The sequence below is a fragment of the Glycine max genome, chromosome 14 (assembly GCF_000004515.6).
Source record: "Glycine max cultivar Williams 82 chromosome 14, Glycine_max_v4.0, whole genome shotgun sequence".
In the NCBI taxonomy this organism is placed as follows: domain Eukaryota; kingdom Viridiplantae; phylum Streptophyta; class Magnoliopsida; order Fabales; family Fabaceae; genus Glycine; species Glycine max.
Genome location: NC_038250.2, coordinates 4,869,867 through 4,886,009, shown reverse-complemented (window position 1 = coordinate 4,886,009; position 16,143 = coordinate 4,869,867). Strand labels below are relative to the sequence as shown.

Here is a 16,143-nt window from a genome sequence, read left to right as displayed (position 1 = left end):
TTTCTAAAGAGCTAATAAAATGAAGATACTATTAGTATTAAAATTAATTATTGATGTAAAAAAATAAAAAACATAAATTTTAACTCAATTCAAAATATCTAAAGAAATTTCAAACTTTAATTATTATTATTATTATTATTATTATTATATATTTATATTTATACAAGTGAAGGTATAAGATGGATGAGGTATTTTGATATATTTAGCTTATTCCCATATCCGTAAAATTTAGTAAGTAATTATCCATATAACAATGTAAACCTATTTGATAAATAGAAAAGTTAGGTTTTATAGTTTTCAATTTTTAGTTTCTTAAATTTTATGTTATCACTTTTGGTTTCTTTAAATTCTTTTGTTCATTTTTAATTTCTCATTTGTTCTTATTATTCAAAATTAGACTTAAATTTAAAATAAATGAAGTACTAAAAATAAATAAAACAAAACTAATTTTGAATAATAATAATAAACAAAAAAAAATTAAAGAGACTATAAATACTTACACTAAAGAATTAATCAAATTTTTTTTCCAAGATCTTGCAGCATCCATGGTTGGGTGTAGGAACGAAATGTGTGAAGGGAAGCATGAAGCACCACTCTCAGGAAACATCAGAGTCGCGAAAGGACAATCTGATAAATCAAGCGGCGCAGAAAGCGTCCACGTGTCACGCAGCACCTGAGTTTTGTGATCGAGGCGATTGATACACACCCCAACGTGATGTCGGAACCCAACCAATGGAAAGAAAAAAAAAAACACGAATCCATTTGGTTTCTGTCAAATATGATCTGCGACTGAGACAGAGACGCACGACGACAAAGGCGAACAATCAGTACGCTAAAGCTATAACGTTTCAACTTTCACTTTCACACGTCAAAGAAAGATAGCCATTATTAAGATTTTAAGCGATTCTCGTTCGGCTCGGGATGGCTGGCCGCTGAACCGGACCGGTTCGGCTTGGAGAGATCTTGTTGGGCTCGGAAACACGCATTTGCGGCGGTGATGAGAGGGAGCTGCTGCTGCTGGAACCGTCGGACAGAGCAGCGGTTCCGCCTCCTCGCGATCTCCACCGTTAAATCACTCAAGATCAAGCTTCTCCTCTTTTGCTGCGTCGCCTTCACGCTTCTCGCCTTTTCCACCAGCGCTTCTTCCTTCGTCCTATGGATCAACAACCAAACGCCGCCGCCTCCGCCACCTCGCTTCCCCGATTCCGGGTTCTATTTCTTTCTCTTTCTCTTTTATACTTCATTCAACTACTTAATATGTACTCCACTCCGATAATTCCAAAAATAATATAATTAAATAATTAAGATCCGTTCGTTTTTGGTAACAGATTCTTTTTCGGAAAGCCGGTTTCCTTTGAGGGATTTCCATATACGTGCTGGCTACTTAGATTCCGTTTGATTTTCTTTTGTCGTTTTCTTGTTTCTTGCTTATGTGAAAAAAAAGAGGAAAAGAGAGAGATAAAGAAAGGGATCTTTATGTGTATAGGTTTTTATTTGCTAGGTTAATTTTGGATAGAATTTGTTACCAAATGAACTTGTTATTTGGCTATAGTCGTTTTGGAAACAATCTGTTTAAGTGATCGGTGTTGTTTAGATGGAATTTTTGCAAGATTAGACGTTGGGATCTTGAAAAATATTGATGTTTGGGAATTCTGATGTCACTATTATTATTATTATTTACACTTTGTTCATTACCTGTATTTTATTGTCAAGTGATGAGATCATTTTAATGGTATTTGGGTTGATAATTATGTATCAGATGGACTGTTTGATATTACGAGATTCATCATGATGAGCTTTCTAAGTCACAGGATCATCTAGAATTGGAAAACGGGCGAACCAAACCGAATTTTGGGTTTGGTGGTTTAGATTATTAACCTAGAACCTAGCTCAAAGGAATGTTTAATTCGAGTACTAACAACTCCGCCCTTCTTTATCATATACCCTTGATTTATAACCTAGTGGGATGAAGTTTGGGGATTGTTTTTTTCATTCAAGTTTTGTTTTCTTAAAGAGTAATGAGTTTATGTTGCTTGTGATGTTAGAGGACTCATTGTCTTTTTATATTTTGTTCACAGGAAAGGGTATTCTATAGTAATGAACACATGGAAGAGATATGATCTTCTAAAGCAGTCCATCAAGCATTATTCATCATGTCCTCGACTTGAATCAGTACATATTGTGTGGAGTGAACCTGATCCTCCATCGGATATTCTTTTAAAATTTCTGCACCACGTTGTAAAGTCCAAGTCTAAAGATGGAAGATATGTGAAATTGAGGTTTGATATCAACAAGGAAGACAGTTTGAACAATAGATTTAAAGAAATTAAGGATTTGGAGACAGATGCTGTCTTTTCTATTGATGATGATGTTATATTTCCTTGCTCTACGGTGGAATTTGCATTTGATGTTTGGCAAAGTGCACCTGATACAATGGTTGGATTTGTACCTCGTGTCCATTGGGTGGATTCATTGGTATGGTTTATCTATTTTTTTTTTACCAAATTATTATCCACTATCCTTGTTAATTTTGGTCACATAATAATTTTTTTTATGCCTTTGCTTTTATTGTCCACTATCCCTATTAACTTGTTCACACACTCTTTTTTTTATGCCTTTGCTTGTTGAGCTCAAATGTGAGAGGAAGTGAATGACTAATTTACATGGAGGCGTGGAGCATTTCTTGTTTGTTATTTGCACTTAAAAATTGGCTCTATAACTGCCCTGATTATTGATAATGTTTACCTTTCAAGGTGCCATTATAGAAAACATACTTTTGTGAAACATATGGTGTGGAGATCCATTTCCATTTTAAGCGTGATTTCTGACTGACATCCTATGATGCACAGATACGATAATAGGTATCCAATATGGCTATACGGTTATTCTAGAAATATATATGGTATGTTGTGTGTAAGATATATACCTAGAATCCTAGATATGTATAAAAGTTCATAAAACATAATAAATATATAACTGCAATTATGCAAATCATATCAAGAACAAACTTCTTGGACATTACTAAAAAATTTTTTACATCATTGTTGTCACAAATCATTTTCTATTGTCTATAAATAGGAACATTATCAATGTCATTTCTTTCTTGAAATCATCTATAAAGAGGACAAGGACAATAGTTCTATATTTCTATTTTATACTATGTCTCATATGTAGTTGTGTTGGATTTTCATGACTATTTTAAAGGCTGGATATTTCACTGATACATATAAGCGAACTATTTGAGAGTATCAGTATCGGATATAGATATGTGAAGCAAATTAAAGTATTGGTGCTTCATAGCTGACATAAAAAAATAAGAACAATATATTTTGTATATCTTATTTGTAATTTAGTTTCTAAAATTGACCCTTATCATAAACTGGAGACATGTAATTTTGTTCTTGATGAGTATCTAATTTAAAGGAAACGAAAGCTGAAATTCTGTCATAGAGGAAAAAAGTTCATCTATTAGTCTTGTTTCATGCATCTTTGAACCTGGTGTGAACCTCAACGATTATTGTAAATTTGTAATGTTTGATCCTTAAATCTGAAACCTTTTAGGTTTCCTTAATTAGTTTTCCCGAGTATAGTTCTGTGACAGGAAAAAATATGAAAAATATCTAAGGCTAATATTTCAAGTTATTGATTTTGCTTGCAGGAAGGTAATGACAGCAAATTTATATATGGCGGATGGTGGTCTGTGTGGTGGACGGGTACATATAGCATGGTGCTTTCCAAGGCAGCATTCTTTCACAAAAAGTATTTCAATATCTACACAAATGAGATGCCATCATCAATTAGAGAATATGTAACCAAGAACAGGTTTTCCCCTGGACTAACTAATTATTCATTACCTTTCTTTTTAATCAGACTTCAATCTCTCAACTTTAATTCTGCCTTTGTTTTATTATTTGCTTAACAATTCAATTTTTTTACCAGGAATTGTGAAGATATTGCAATGTCTTTCCTTGTTGCAAATGCTACCGGTGCACCCCCCATATGGGTTAAAGGTATTTGATTCATAAATTTTTTTTCTTCTTCTATTTACTGATGAATGCACTTAGGAACTCAGCAATTCCATATCCTATAACCATTATATAACAGCCACATGAACTATAACCATTATATAACAGCCACATGAATTATTATTTTATTCTTTTATGCTTGTTTAGTTTAGAAGTTCCTTAGAGGGTGAGCCCAGGTGCAGCGGAAAAGTTGTGTCTTGGTGATGGGTTCGAATCCATAAACAGCCTCTTTGCATATGTAAGGTAAGACTACATATAATGACCCTCCCATATGTAAGGTAAGGCTGCGCATAATGACCCTCCCCCATACCTTGGCACAGTGAGGAACCTTTTGGCACTAGGGTACGTTAAAAAATAAAGTTCGGAAGTTCCTTAACTTCACTAACTCAAAGTGCATAATGCCCTTGTTTTCCAGTGAACGGTCTTTTCTTTTTAGTGATAAAGTTATCTTGTGTAGGGATTCAGCACCTTCCTGACATTTGTATGATTGATTTGTGGCCGGGGAGCCAATAAATGATACATGCATATCTTTACTATGTTAATAAAACACACGAAAGCAACAGATCTGTGCTACTTAAATTACTAGTAGTTTGTGTTCATTTAGAGCTATTTCCTCTCTGCTCTCTTTCTCATATCTACAATAGTATTAGTATTTGATATCTTGTTAGCATACATTAAGAGGTATACCATTAGCAAACGGAAGCATCTGTTTTTTAGATTTTAAGTGAAATTAGACCTTGACTCCTTGCCTCTTACCTCCTGCCCCAGTCAAATGGTAGACAGTGGATTGACGGAGTATGTAATGCATATTGCAGTTGAATACAACAGTGTGCTAACTTAACTAAAATTGAGATGGAAATTATCTCCCACTTATTACAACATATATGATTTTAGTATGGAATTAAGAAGTTACAATATGTAATTTTTCTTCCTTTTCTATCAACATAATTGTGCAGTGAAAGCTTAGCTATAAATTCATCATAGTATGATTTTATTAATCTGTAATTTCTCTTGGTGATCATTGAAACAACGTGACAATTCATTTTCTATTTGACCACGAGATTTATTTTTGAAACTCACGACAGTGCTGGTATTTTGTGACAAATTTTGTATTATTATCAAGCCGGTGGCCAGTACACTGCTGTTTGTGGGGTTAATTAATAGTACAATCTCAAGGAGCTGATTGTGAAGTTGAATTGATTTTATGTTGTGAAGTTCATTCATGGTAATACAAATATTGCACTCATTATTTGTAAACTACCATGTTAAACTACATCGATTTTGTTATTTTTGTTACAGGTAAAATATTAGAGATTGGATCGACTGGAATCAGTAGTTTGGGAGGTCACAGTGAAAGAAGAACAGAATGCGTCAACAGATTTGTTGCCGCGTATGGGCGGATGCCCTTGGTATCTACTTCAGTTAAGGCTGTTGATAGCCGCAATATCTGGTTTTGGTGACGCTGGAATTTTGATTTTCCTTGCATTTCTAGAAATTCTACTGCCGTCCTTTTATTAGCTAGTTGAGTTACTCAATTCACGTTAGTCACAGTTGTATAATATATTGGATCTTATACTCCATTCATGCGTTTTGCCGCTAATCGATCAAATTCCTTAGGTTGATTTCTTGTATTAGATATGTAATGCAAGGCAGCATCGTGTGGTGCTTTTTCCCCCTCAAAATATTAAGAATTTCATTGTAGAATATTATTAAAGGGTTATTACACCCTAAGAGATGAAGCTCTACCTGTGATATAGTTATTATTTATATTATTAATAGTCCACTAGCCCAATAGATAACGCTATTGTGTTGGAAGAATGAAAAATGGGATTTAATGGACGGCAAATGAATAGCACCATAGCTAGTTGTTGAAACAAAATTTCCCAAAGAAAAAGAAACGTTTGTAAGGTTGATAAATAACAAAGCAAAAACTAACATTTTCACTGGATTAAAAGTCATTTCAAACAAGAAATTGTCTTAAGCTGTTCATTGATTTGAAAAGAAGTTAAAAAACTTGAGTCAGTAATATATCTCGTTTAAGTTGTGTTTGGGATGGAGAGATTGTGTTCTTTAAATTTTATAGAAATTTGTTCCATATAGCTATTGTTAATGGATTCATAACTAGCGGGATTAACAAAGTCCTTTCACAAAAGCAATATTTTTTCTCTGTAAACTGAAAACTGTAAACAGGATGATAGGATGGAACAGCATTCAGGTCTCAAAGTTAGAGTTGGTACTCATGCCTCCTTCCTTCATGAAATGAACTTTGAGCTAAACATCACTCAGGCTAAACACATCTTCATATTTAAATATGAATAAAGATAGTTGTTCCACGAATTACTTACTACAATGGAAAAAAGAAAAACTGTAGTAACAACTATCCAGGAAAAACCATAAATCAAGGGATACAACTTAAATGCAAGTGGGATGTAACAGTTGGTCGGAACATTGTACCAAAAAGTACCATCACTTAGCCATGATGAATCATATGACCATCATAGGAAAGCTATTAGTATCTTGTCCACCGGTGTTCCAAAGGAAACTGGCGTACTTTGATAAATAATAGGCGTTCCCAGGATCTGCTTCCAATGTTTGCAGATATCTCAGTTCTGCTGCCCAAACATCCTTTCTTACCATCAACAAGAAGTCAGCGTAGCGACTGAATGCCTCAGCTTCCGATGATTCTGCTAGCACTGATTTCTTGTAGTACTCTTCTGCCCTGAAAACAAATCAAATGTATTAAAAAGGGAAAAATAAATCAGCAATAGAATACCCTCTAGAAGGAGCTAAAGAAGAAACTTGAGGATACATTTACATTATCTGTCATTGCTTCGCCCGTGAAAAGTTTACCTATAACAAAAGTCAAGTCAAGTAGTACCCTCGTTGTTTGTCAATATTGATATCACTTCTATACACTCTACACCAACACAAATCTTCAAAAAATGACTCATTTGAGCTTGACAAAGAAAACAAAAAATTAAACACCCTTCTTTGCATAGAGAATAAACAAGCAACATGACTCTTTCCTCTTATTCTTTTGCTCTTTCTCACTAATCAAAAGGCTAGCTAAAGAATGCAGCATTATCTAATACTAATCAGATGTGATAACAAAATTGGTTTTTGAGAACTCACCCATCAATATCATGAAGGACAAGGAAGAGAAACTGTGCATAGTTAGACAGCAGAAGGGAACAATGAGGTGTCCGGAACAAATGCTTTTTGTAATAAAGCTCAGTTTTGACATATTCCTCGTACTGATCCCCTTCAAGCTCCACAGACACTGGGGCCACTAACCTTTGCCTTGTCTCATGGTCCAAAACCTCACCACTCAATTCCTTTTGCAACATTGAAGCCTCCTCTAGAAAGGAGTTCCACAACATGTGCTCCTCTTCTGTCAACTCCCTATTCACATACTCACCTTGATCAACATCAACATGTGAATGCTGTACTTTACTCTCATTGCTGGTCAAGGTTAGAGCCTTTGTGATCATGGAAGAAGGAGTGATTACCTTGACAGTGTTATCATTCATAGAGAACACTAAAAAGTTAGCTAAGAGGACCATCACATAGACCATGAGAGCTGGGGTCTTCCAGAAAACCTGCTGGAAGAGCCAAACAAATGAAGCATCCATCTCTCTCTCTAGCTTGGTCATGACACCTTGCAAGTTTTCACCACACAGGCTCTCCCTTGTTTGCAAGGCATGACTTTGCAGCTCATGCATGATTAACATCATAGAGGAGAAGGTCTTCTTCACAGAACAGTTGGTTAATTCGGTCAACTCACCAGCCTCTTTGGAACCCTCTTCCAATTGTAGCTTCTTCTTGATCATCCTAATGGACAAAGAAATTCCTACACTGTTCACTTTCCTCTCAAAGGTACGTCTCAAGATCTCATCTCTCTCTGGCCAGCTTGGTGGCTCAGGCTGGATTCCCAAAAGAGAAGGCTCCAAAACTTCAGGCTTCATTGTCCCAAATTCCTCAGAGGAACAACCTCCGCCTGAGAAGTCATTTTTGAGTTCTTTGTTTGGGGTATTATCAGAGACAGCACAAGCTATTTCATGGCCATTTTCATCCCAACAACCATCCTGAACCAGATTCATCCTTTCCTCTTGGTGAAAGTCATCAAAAAGTGATGAGTAAACACGTTTTCCTCTTTGCACCCTCAAATTCCTTGACCTATGGACCAACCCACATGGTGGCATAACATTGTTCCTCTCAGTCACATGCCTCAGTATAGAAGAAGGAACTGCACGAGGTGTCTTCCATGAATCACAATAATAAGGGGTTCTGAACTGCCAACATTTGAGATTGGGAGACACCCTTGAAGCCATTTTCGATCACTAAGTTCTTCCGGGGATCACAGAAACAATGAACAACACTGAAGAAAAAAAATCATACCACCTAAAAGACAATCATAATTGAATAAACCCAAATGGAAATCAATTAAAATCACACAAAAAAGTTTATTGTTTTCTGTATGAAATATCAATAACACAATCAGATCACTATAACTTTTTATAACGGGTAAACAAAGACGATCGGTGAAAAAAGGGGGTGTGAAAATCACAATTTAAAAGGGGTGTGTCTGGGATTTACTAAAAATATATTTAAGAAGGACACCAACGAAAGAAGCAGGTTCATGAGACTTCAAAATTAAGAACAGATGGCAACAGAGGAGGGTACTATATTTGCTGAAAGAGTTTCATGTTTGATGAGTAGAAAAAAAAGTGAAGAGTGGATAAAAAGTGGGGCCTGATTAACGTGGCAATGAGATAAACTTTGAAGATATTTAGTTGGTTTTTGAATATTAGTTTTTCTTTTCCAATGGATTTTGTATGATATTTATTGATTGGTGGATCATACGCACCGGATCATCATCACTTTGGGTGTGTGCATTACAAGATTTTTACACCATTCAAAAAGTGGATTTGGATCACCTCACCTGTAGCTCAAGTTTAGCAGAGATAGATGCAAAATATTAATTTTATAATTTTTGAAACTATTGAGCTTTATGTTTAAATCTCTTCTGACTACGGAAGGTGTAAATCAATTCATATGGATTGTTATAACTAATTAATGATTTCGAGTATTAATATTGTCAGTCAAGACAACTCAATATTCAGAAGACCACATAAAATTAAATAATAAAAGATGAAAATTTTATTTTTATCGGTATATATAACAAAAAGATAAAAATTACCTCTAAATCTGGAAATGATTTATCATATAAGAAAACAAATAAGATAAAATCATATTTTCTCTTAATTATGATATCTAACAAGGAAAATAGATATCATAGATCCGATTTCTATAAAATGGGTCACTAAGGTTCCAAGTAAATCAATTTTACTTTAATCTATCATTGATATTTTATTCATATTTTTAGGCCACTAACTTGAGTATTGCAAGAAAAAAAAATTATTATTCATTTTTCTAACTCGAATAAAATCATATAAGCAAATGATACTTAATATTAAATAAAAATAAAAAAAATCTTCACAATGCATCTATACTATTGTTGAAATGTGAAAGCATCGTGTATGATATCTAACAATGTGAGGCCTATTGATAATGCTGGAAACTCTTCCAATAAAACCAAAAACCAAAAACCAAAAACCAAAAAGCACTATTCGCTTATCCTTAATTGCTAAGTTCATCCATGATTCAGCCTTTTTTTAAAAAATAAAATATTTTTTAAAACTATCCTAACCCTTTCTCCTCCCACACTCTCAAGTCTCAACCACACCCATCCTGGATCTCTCTCCCCTTACTCTCATTCTCTCCTCTCCAAACCATTTAAACCACCCTTCATTCTCCTCTCCTCATCCCCTTGCATGCCTTTACCCTTCTCGGAAGTGTTGGGATGCCACCATTGTTGCACTCCTCTATAAGCCATCATCCTTATAGTGAACCGGGTCAGTTAACTTTTTTGGAGTTGCCGATGTAACAAAATACTATTCTGCTGTGTACCCAAAGCTTTATTTTAGTTTTGTCAAGATAAATTTGACTCGTGAGAGTTTTATAAACTTGATTCATGAACTCTACTCATAAACTCTACTTCATATAAAAATAATAACAAAATACTATAAATAGCAAAGTCTACTATCAGAAGGATTTCAACATCTCCTATAGGCAGTGGACCTCTAATCCTGTTGTGTGTATCCGAGAATGACATCCGCGTAGGATTTTGGTTTGGTTGCAGGCAACTCGATATTGATGCGGCAAGCTAATTAAGCTAATTGGCTCATCTTGTGATCGTGTTTTTTGTGTGGTGGACAAACTTTCATGCAGTATTTGTGATCTGAGTTTTGATTGGTGACAGGGTATTCTAGATGCTTAGTAGTTAGTATCGTGGGATTTGTTTGTATGGGGATCACCTGTAGTTGAATGTTCCCATGAATTACTATGGCTGGAATCTTTTTGTATCCACAAATTTGCTGTATATATCAAGATTCTAGTTGGTGGATCTTGGGTGGGTCTGAGTTAGTAACTTGATTTGGATTATCTAGGAGGCCCATATTAGTTACATCCTGTATTCATCCTGTGTAATTTTCTATATATATATATATTATAAGAAATCACACAAATTTCTTCGATTTAAATATGTTGAAGATTCATCCTGTGTAATTTTCTATATATATATATATTATAAGAAATCACACAAATTTCTTCGATTTAAATATGTTGAAGATTCATCAAATATACTTGAATTTCACAATTCATTCTTTAAAACATTTTATTTCTCGTTCCCTAAAACTTCAAAAGTTTTGCAAGAGATTCATATTATTAGTTTTCATTCAAAACATGATGATATATCTCTTAGTTGAACACGTTAGCAATACACACGTGAAATGGTCCCAAATTATCGTAGCTCATAGATACCTCAAAATCCACTTAACTCCTTCCTAATGAGCTTTATCCGGATTTGACATAACTTGCTTACAACTCCCAATGATTGAAGTCATTGCGTACATCAAATTTCCAATGACGAAAGCATATGGAACCTTAGTCATGTACTCTTTTTCTTCATTCGTCTAAGGTGACTGATCCTTAGATAGAGATTGTTTAATTCATTTAGGGGAGTTTTAACTGCCACAAATTATTCAATCCATTTTTAATCGAATTATACACGTAAGTTTTACTAGTCACGTTAGATTACCATCTAACGAAGTTTCTACCGAGGACCAACAAAGATAACTTTTGTGTTAAGGTGTCAAATTAATATAAAAAAATTTATGAGGACGAAATTAATAACTTTCAAAATTTAGAGAGACCCAAACATGTTTTTTCCTTTTTTTATTTTTTAGTTTTTCTCTTATAAGTGCCCATGTGCTTATGAACAAATTTACCCATATCCTACGTATAAAGCATGCAATACACGGATTATCTACATAGTTGATTGATATAGTAATCATGCGTTGAATTCGTACCAAACAAGCTAAAAATAAATGTATAGGACAAAAATGGTTTTGACAACAAGGTCGTTGCCGATGTCTTGAGGAGGGTGTAGGGGTTGACGTGGTGGAGAACAAGGTCGTTGTTGTCGTGGGAGGGTGAAAGAGGTGGCACGATGTGGAAGAAGAGGTCGTTGTCGTTGCGGGTGTTAGGGCTACGGTTAGTCTGAGGGATGTGTTAGGGTATTTTAGTCTTTTCAAAGATTTCTCAAAGGTGCATGATACAATATGAGAGGTGCATGATTCAAATGCCAACAATCCATTCGAGTACAATTTTCTGGGTTCACAATGGCCCAAGTGGCCTAGTCCAATTTTGTTTAAAAAATTATTTTTACTAGTAAGTATATAATTTTCTTCTTAAACACGAAAAACGTATATTAAGTTAATAAAAATTAACAACCTTAAAAATTTAAAGTTAAATGTCATTTTTGATCCATTATGATTTAATATTATTTCATTTTAAAGTTAAAAGTTTCGTTTTGGTCCTTTATATTTTTGAAAATTTCACTTTGATCCTTTATGTTTTCAAATGTTTCATTTTGGTACTTTACGTTTCTAAAAGTTTCATTTTTATCCTTTATGTTTTCAAAAATTTTATTTTGGTCATTTCTTCTAATTTTTGTTAACAAACGTTAGTGTGTCGTTAACTTTAAATTTTGAAATAATTAATTTAAAATACTGACGACTAAAAATCACTATTATCTTTTTAAAATGTATTCAATCACCTACTTTCTTAACCTTTGACATCTTTTTTTTTTGCAAGCTCTGTAACCATCAAAACATAAACAATGTTACCACTTTACACTTAGATCTACAACCTCCTCAGCATTACAAACGTCATTAATAAATAAATCAGAATCACAACATCCATCCACCAAACAACATCATCGCATCATCCCATATGGTCACTGCGACCCAACATCAAAATAGATTAGAAATATTGTGTCGCGACGGTGATGAGAAGCTTCAAATCTCATGTCGTGATAGTGATTTCGGGTCTTGCTTCATTTTTAAGTCACACTATTTTAAATTAATTATTTAAAAATTATCAGAACATTAATGTTTGCTAACGAAAATAAGAATAAAAGACCAAAATAAATCTTTTGCAAACATAAAGGATTAAAATAAATTTTTTGAAAATATAAACGATCAAAATAAAACTTTTAAAACTTAATGTATCAAAATGAAACTCTTAAAAATATAAAGAATTAAAATGAGACTTTTAAAATTTAATGTTTCAAAGTAAAAAAATATTAAAATATAATAAATGAAAAGTGGCATTTAACCCAATTTTAATGTACTCTTTGATTTAAAGGATAGAAGAGGATAAATTTTAATGATGGAGAACAAGTCTTTATTTGATTTACAAAGAAAGGGAGAGAAATGAACAAATTCACTATAATGTATTTAGAACAGTCAAATAAAATTATTTAGTCAAATTAATATAGAAGTTTTTCTCTCTTTTAAATTATTTAACTAAACAAGAAAAAATATAGAAATTTCTCTACTGTCTTTCATTTCCTTCCAATCAAATACAATATTAATGTCAAGTAAAATTGAAAATAAATGTTTGGTTAGTCTTTGACTCTTTGTTATCCTATCCGTCTATTTATTCAATTTTTCTAACGTGCGAGCACGATTTGTATGTGGCGTGCCAGTTTTCAAATAGAAGGTTAACATTTTTTTTTTTGTTTTATACTTGTGAACCTTTTTATACGATACGTATAATTTATATTTATTAAAAAACATTGATACGTATGACGTATCATCCACACAATTAATTTAAGTCATAGAAAGAATTTCTTCTAGGATCATCACACTGAACATATAAAAATAAAATTTCAAGACCTAGCTAGCTATGTTGTCTGGAAACTTTGCGAAATTGTCCCGTCCAAGGTATTCTCCAGCCATATTTGACCAGTATTTATATCCTTAGATTCTTCTGCTTTCCCCCAATTACAGGACACTGCTTTACTTCTTGTTTCTTCAGGGCAGGTGTGAATATCGTAATAGCTTGATAGTCAAGTCCTCTTTTCTGATAAACCAATCATGCCTTTTTCATCAAATGTAAAATTAATTTTAAGTTTACCAAGTCCAAGAATAAATTGCAAGGGTTCAGCGTAATACATGCATAAAACATTGACTCAATTTTCATATATAATAAATGAAAGTCTAGTTTTTACAAATAATTTAGTTTTTAATGACACATTATTTATGATTTTTTAAAAGCTGATTATACGTGTTTTTATAATATTAGCATTTTATTTTTACAATTTACCTAATAACTTGTTCTATTTTTTTTGTTATTATTTGAGATGCTACAAAGATATGATTAATTGATCCTGCCGGAGTAAGGGCGCGATAACCAATATGTATGCCTTTTTCTTTCTGCCATATCACCAACGATCCCTCATCTCTTTTTCTGCCATTCCAGTTCAGACCTTTAAACTGTTGCACATAATGCATTATGTAGGGAAACAATAGTGTTAATCCAACCTGTGACTTTTTGTTTTGTTTTTTCCTCTTTTAATCATCGTATCCATCTTATATATCTGGTATATGATGTATCATATTAACATCATATATCTCTTGTATATTTATCATATTAGTTTGCATCACCGTATACACCCCAACTATCCATAGTACAACTGCCACACCTTTGAAAACAAATCACATACAAAGAAAAGGTGTTCAGCAGTTTCAGATACAGCTCCACATCCTACACACAAGCACTGCTCCTCCTGTTGTAAAACAAAGTGGTTTGTTGAATAATTGTTGTAATGCATTTTATTACTCAGCCTTAAATCATAGTACTTCAACTTATATTCCTCAGAACCCATGCATCATAAAACACGAACCCTTTTAAAATTCAAAAGCGGGGATCAGGTCATAATTTAAAGCAGCCGAAAGAACATGATCCAAAAGAATAGTCAAATAAATATTATTTTACAGACAAAGATTTGTTTACACCAACCTATTACAAAAATTTAGTCCTTTTTTTTTTTCTCTTTGTTTTCCCGTTTGTGTGAGTAAGTATATATGACTAGGAATTAATTGATTAATTTTTTAATTAACTAGCAGGGAACCACATTTTGATTATTATTTTCCCAATAATAAGCGAGAAAGGTCTTGGCAGCATCTAAGCTAGGGAAATAAGTGGGTTCAAGGAATATCTGAGTGAACCCATTATCGGCCTCGGAGCTCCCCATCATAACCGCCACAACCTGCTTATAGGCGTAGAAGAACCTCTTCATCGCCACCTCAATCGCCTGCATCCCCTGCAAAACATGAACCTTCTCGAACCCGTTCCTTTTCTCTTTCTCCGAGTAAACCTTCATCGCCGCCTCCATCATCCCGGGCCCACCCGTGGGGTCCACCTCCACCTCCAATATCTCCGGCACCTTCTGCCTCAGATCCCTACACATCCTCGCCACCTCCACGAGCTCCCTCGACCTGAAGCAAAACGCCACCATTTCCCCGCAATTTCTCATCATTCCCAACTCCTTCTTCAACCTCAAGAAATCCTCCGGATCCATCATCACGTGCACGTCCTCAACCTCCGTTAACAACTTCCAGATCCGCTCCACCGCGTGACACTCCCTCGCCGCCTTCTCCAACGTTTTTCTCTCCACCGACTCCGCCACTCTCTCCAGCAGCTTCCTCACCGCGCGCGTCCAACACTCCGCGATCTGCTGCGTCGCGTGCAGCGTCTTGTTCTCGCAGTTCCCCACGTAATCAAACGGCGTCGTCTCCAACGAGTGAATCTCGCTCGGCCTGCAAACGGCGTCGTAAAGGAATATCTTCTTACCCGCGAGATTCGCCTCTCCTAAACCTAAGGTGTACGTGCACCTCATCATCTGGTACTCTACCGAATCGAGGATTCTCCGCGCCACGTCCTTGGATTTGTGCCACGTGGCGAGGCGCGGGAGCAGGCTCTCCTCGCTGTAGCTTCTGCTTTGAGCGATGAAGCCGTTAATGTCACTCACCGGTGGCGTCGTGCCACGTGTCTCGGGGTTTTCTTCTTCGTCTTCACACAGCATAGCTATGATCTGAATTTGGGCCGTGGCGAGAGACTCCACCCGCCGGGTCCACTCGCGCTTGTTTATGTACGGCCTCGGGTCGGATAAAACGGTTGCGAGTAAGCGGAAGGTGATTTCGAGGGCGTGTAAGGTGGGCTTTAAGATGGGCTCGTTGGCCCAATTAGGGAAGTCGTTGGAGGCCCAGAGGGCTCTGAGCTCAGGGAGGCGGAGGTAGTTGTCGTAGGCAGCGCAGATTGGAGACGACGCTGCGGTGATGTCGTTCTGGCGAAGGGGGATTGGAATGTTATTATCCGGGAGAGAGAGTTTGGGGGACTTTGGAGGCATGTTGGAGTGAACCATCTTTGTTTGCCAATCTAGATCAACCATGTTTGGTGAATTGGATTTGAAGAGGAAATGGAAGATGGTAGTGTATTTATACGAGAGGGAGACACACATGAAGAAGAACAAGGAATTTGAAAGTCGCGGCTCCGTGGAATCATCAATTTAATTAATTATAAACGCAAAATCTGAAAAGTATTTATTTATTTTTTTAAAAAAATTATGTTAGTTTTCTTGAATTTGACATATAACGTGCGCATGGATTTTATTTTTTATAATAATAATGAATGAATGAATAAAAAAAGT

The 16,143-nt window shown here is 35.1% G+C and overlaps 3 protein-coding genes across 4 annotated transcripts; 1 reads left to right on the top strand and 2 right to left on the bottom strand.

Annotated features, from left to right (window-relative positions):
• The first annotated feature begins 523 nt into the window (after positions 1-523).
• LOC100781217 (glycosylinositol phosphorylceramide mannosyl transferase 1) lies at positions 524-5,760 on the top strand. The gene is made up of 5 exons (XM_003544063.4): positions 524-1,209; positions 2,079-2,475; positions 3,659-3,822; positions 3,940-4,010; positions 5,325-5,760. Exons 1-5 carry the CDS (start codon positions 998-1,000, stop codon positions 5,483-5,485), a joined length of 1,005 nt encoding a protein of 334 aa, XP_003544111.1. The 5' UTR covers positions 524-997; the 3' UTR covers positions 5,486-5,760.
• A 489-nt stretch (positions 5,761-6,249) lies between these two features.
• LOC100781766 (uncharacterized) lies at positions 6,250-8,795 on the bottom strand. Of its 2 annotated transcripts, XM_006595808.4 has the most exons (3): positions 7,158-8,795; positions 6,835-6,875; positions 6,641-6,744 (listed from the first exon to the last, which is right to left on the bottom strand). In XM_006595808.4, exons 1-2 carry the CDS (start codon positions 8,354-8,356, stop codon positions 6,872-6,874), a joined length of 1,203 nt encoding a protein of 400 aa, XP_006595871.1. In that variant the 5' UTR covers positions 8,357-8,795; the 3' UTR covers positions 6,641-6,744; positions 6,835-6,871. The 2 variants fall into 2 exon arrangements, with proteins under 2 accessions (XP_003544112.2, XP_006595871.1); XM_003544064.5 differs by lacking the exon at positions 6,835-6,875 and having other exon boundaries at positions 6,250-6,744; positions 7,158-8,788.
• A 5,598-nt stretch (positions 8,796-14,393) lies between these two features.
• Positions 14,394-16,095, bottom strand: LOC100778560 (nematode resistance protein-like HSPRO2). The gene has a single exon (XM_003545189.5). The coding sequence runs from the start codon at positions 15,952-15,954 to the stop codon at positions 14,554-14,556; it is 1,401 nt and encodes a 466-aa protein (XP_003545237.2). The 5' UTR covers positions 15,955-16,095; the 3' UTR covers positions 14,394-14,553.
• Between the last annotated feature and the right edge of the window lie 48 nt (positions 16,096-16,143).

Bases quoted from the DNA above. Each gene is read 5' to 3' on its own strand.
- LOC100781217 (XM_003544063.4), top strand. From the start codon at position 998: ATGAGAGGGAGCTGCTGCTGCTGGAACCGTCGGACAGAGCAGCGGTTC. The intron at 1,210-2,078 runs GTTCTATTTCTT...TTTTGTTCACAG, and splicing joins CCTCGCTTCCCCGATTCCGG to GAAAGGGTATTCTATAGTAA. The intron at 4,011-5,324 runs GTATTTGATTCA...TTTTTGTTACAG, and splicing joins ACCCCCCATATGGGTTAAAG to GTAAAATATTAGAGATTGGA.
- LOC100781766 (XM_003544064.5), bottom strand. From the start codon at position 8,356: ATGGCTTCAAGGGTGTCTCCCAATCTCAAATGTTGGCAGTTCAGAACC. The intron at 6,745-7,157 runs GTGAGTTCTCAA...ATTTGTTTTCAG, and splicing joins GTCCTTCATGATATTGATGG to GGCAGAAGAGTACTACAAGA.
- LOC100778560 (XM_003545189.5), bottom strand. From the start codon at position 15,954: ATGTGTGTCTCCCTCTCGTATAAATACACTACCATCTTCCATTTCCTC.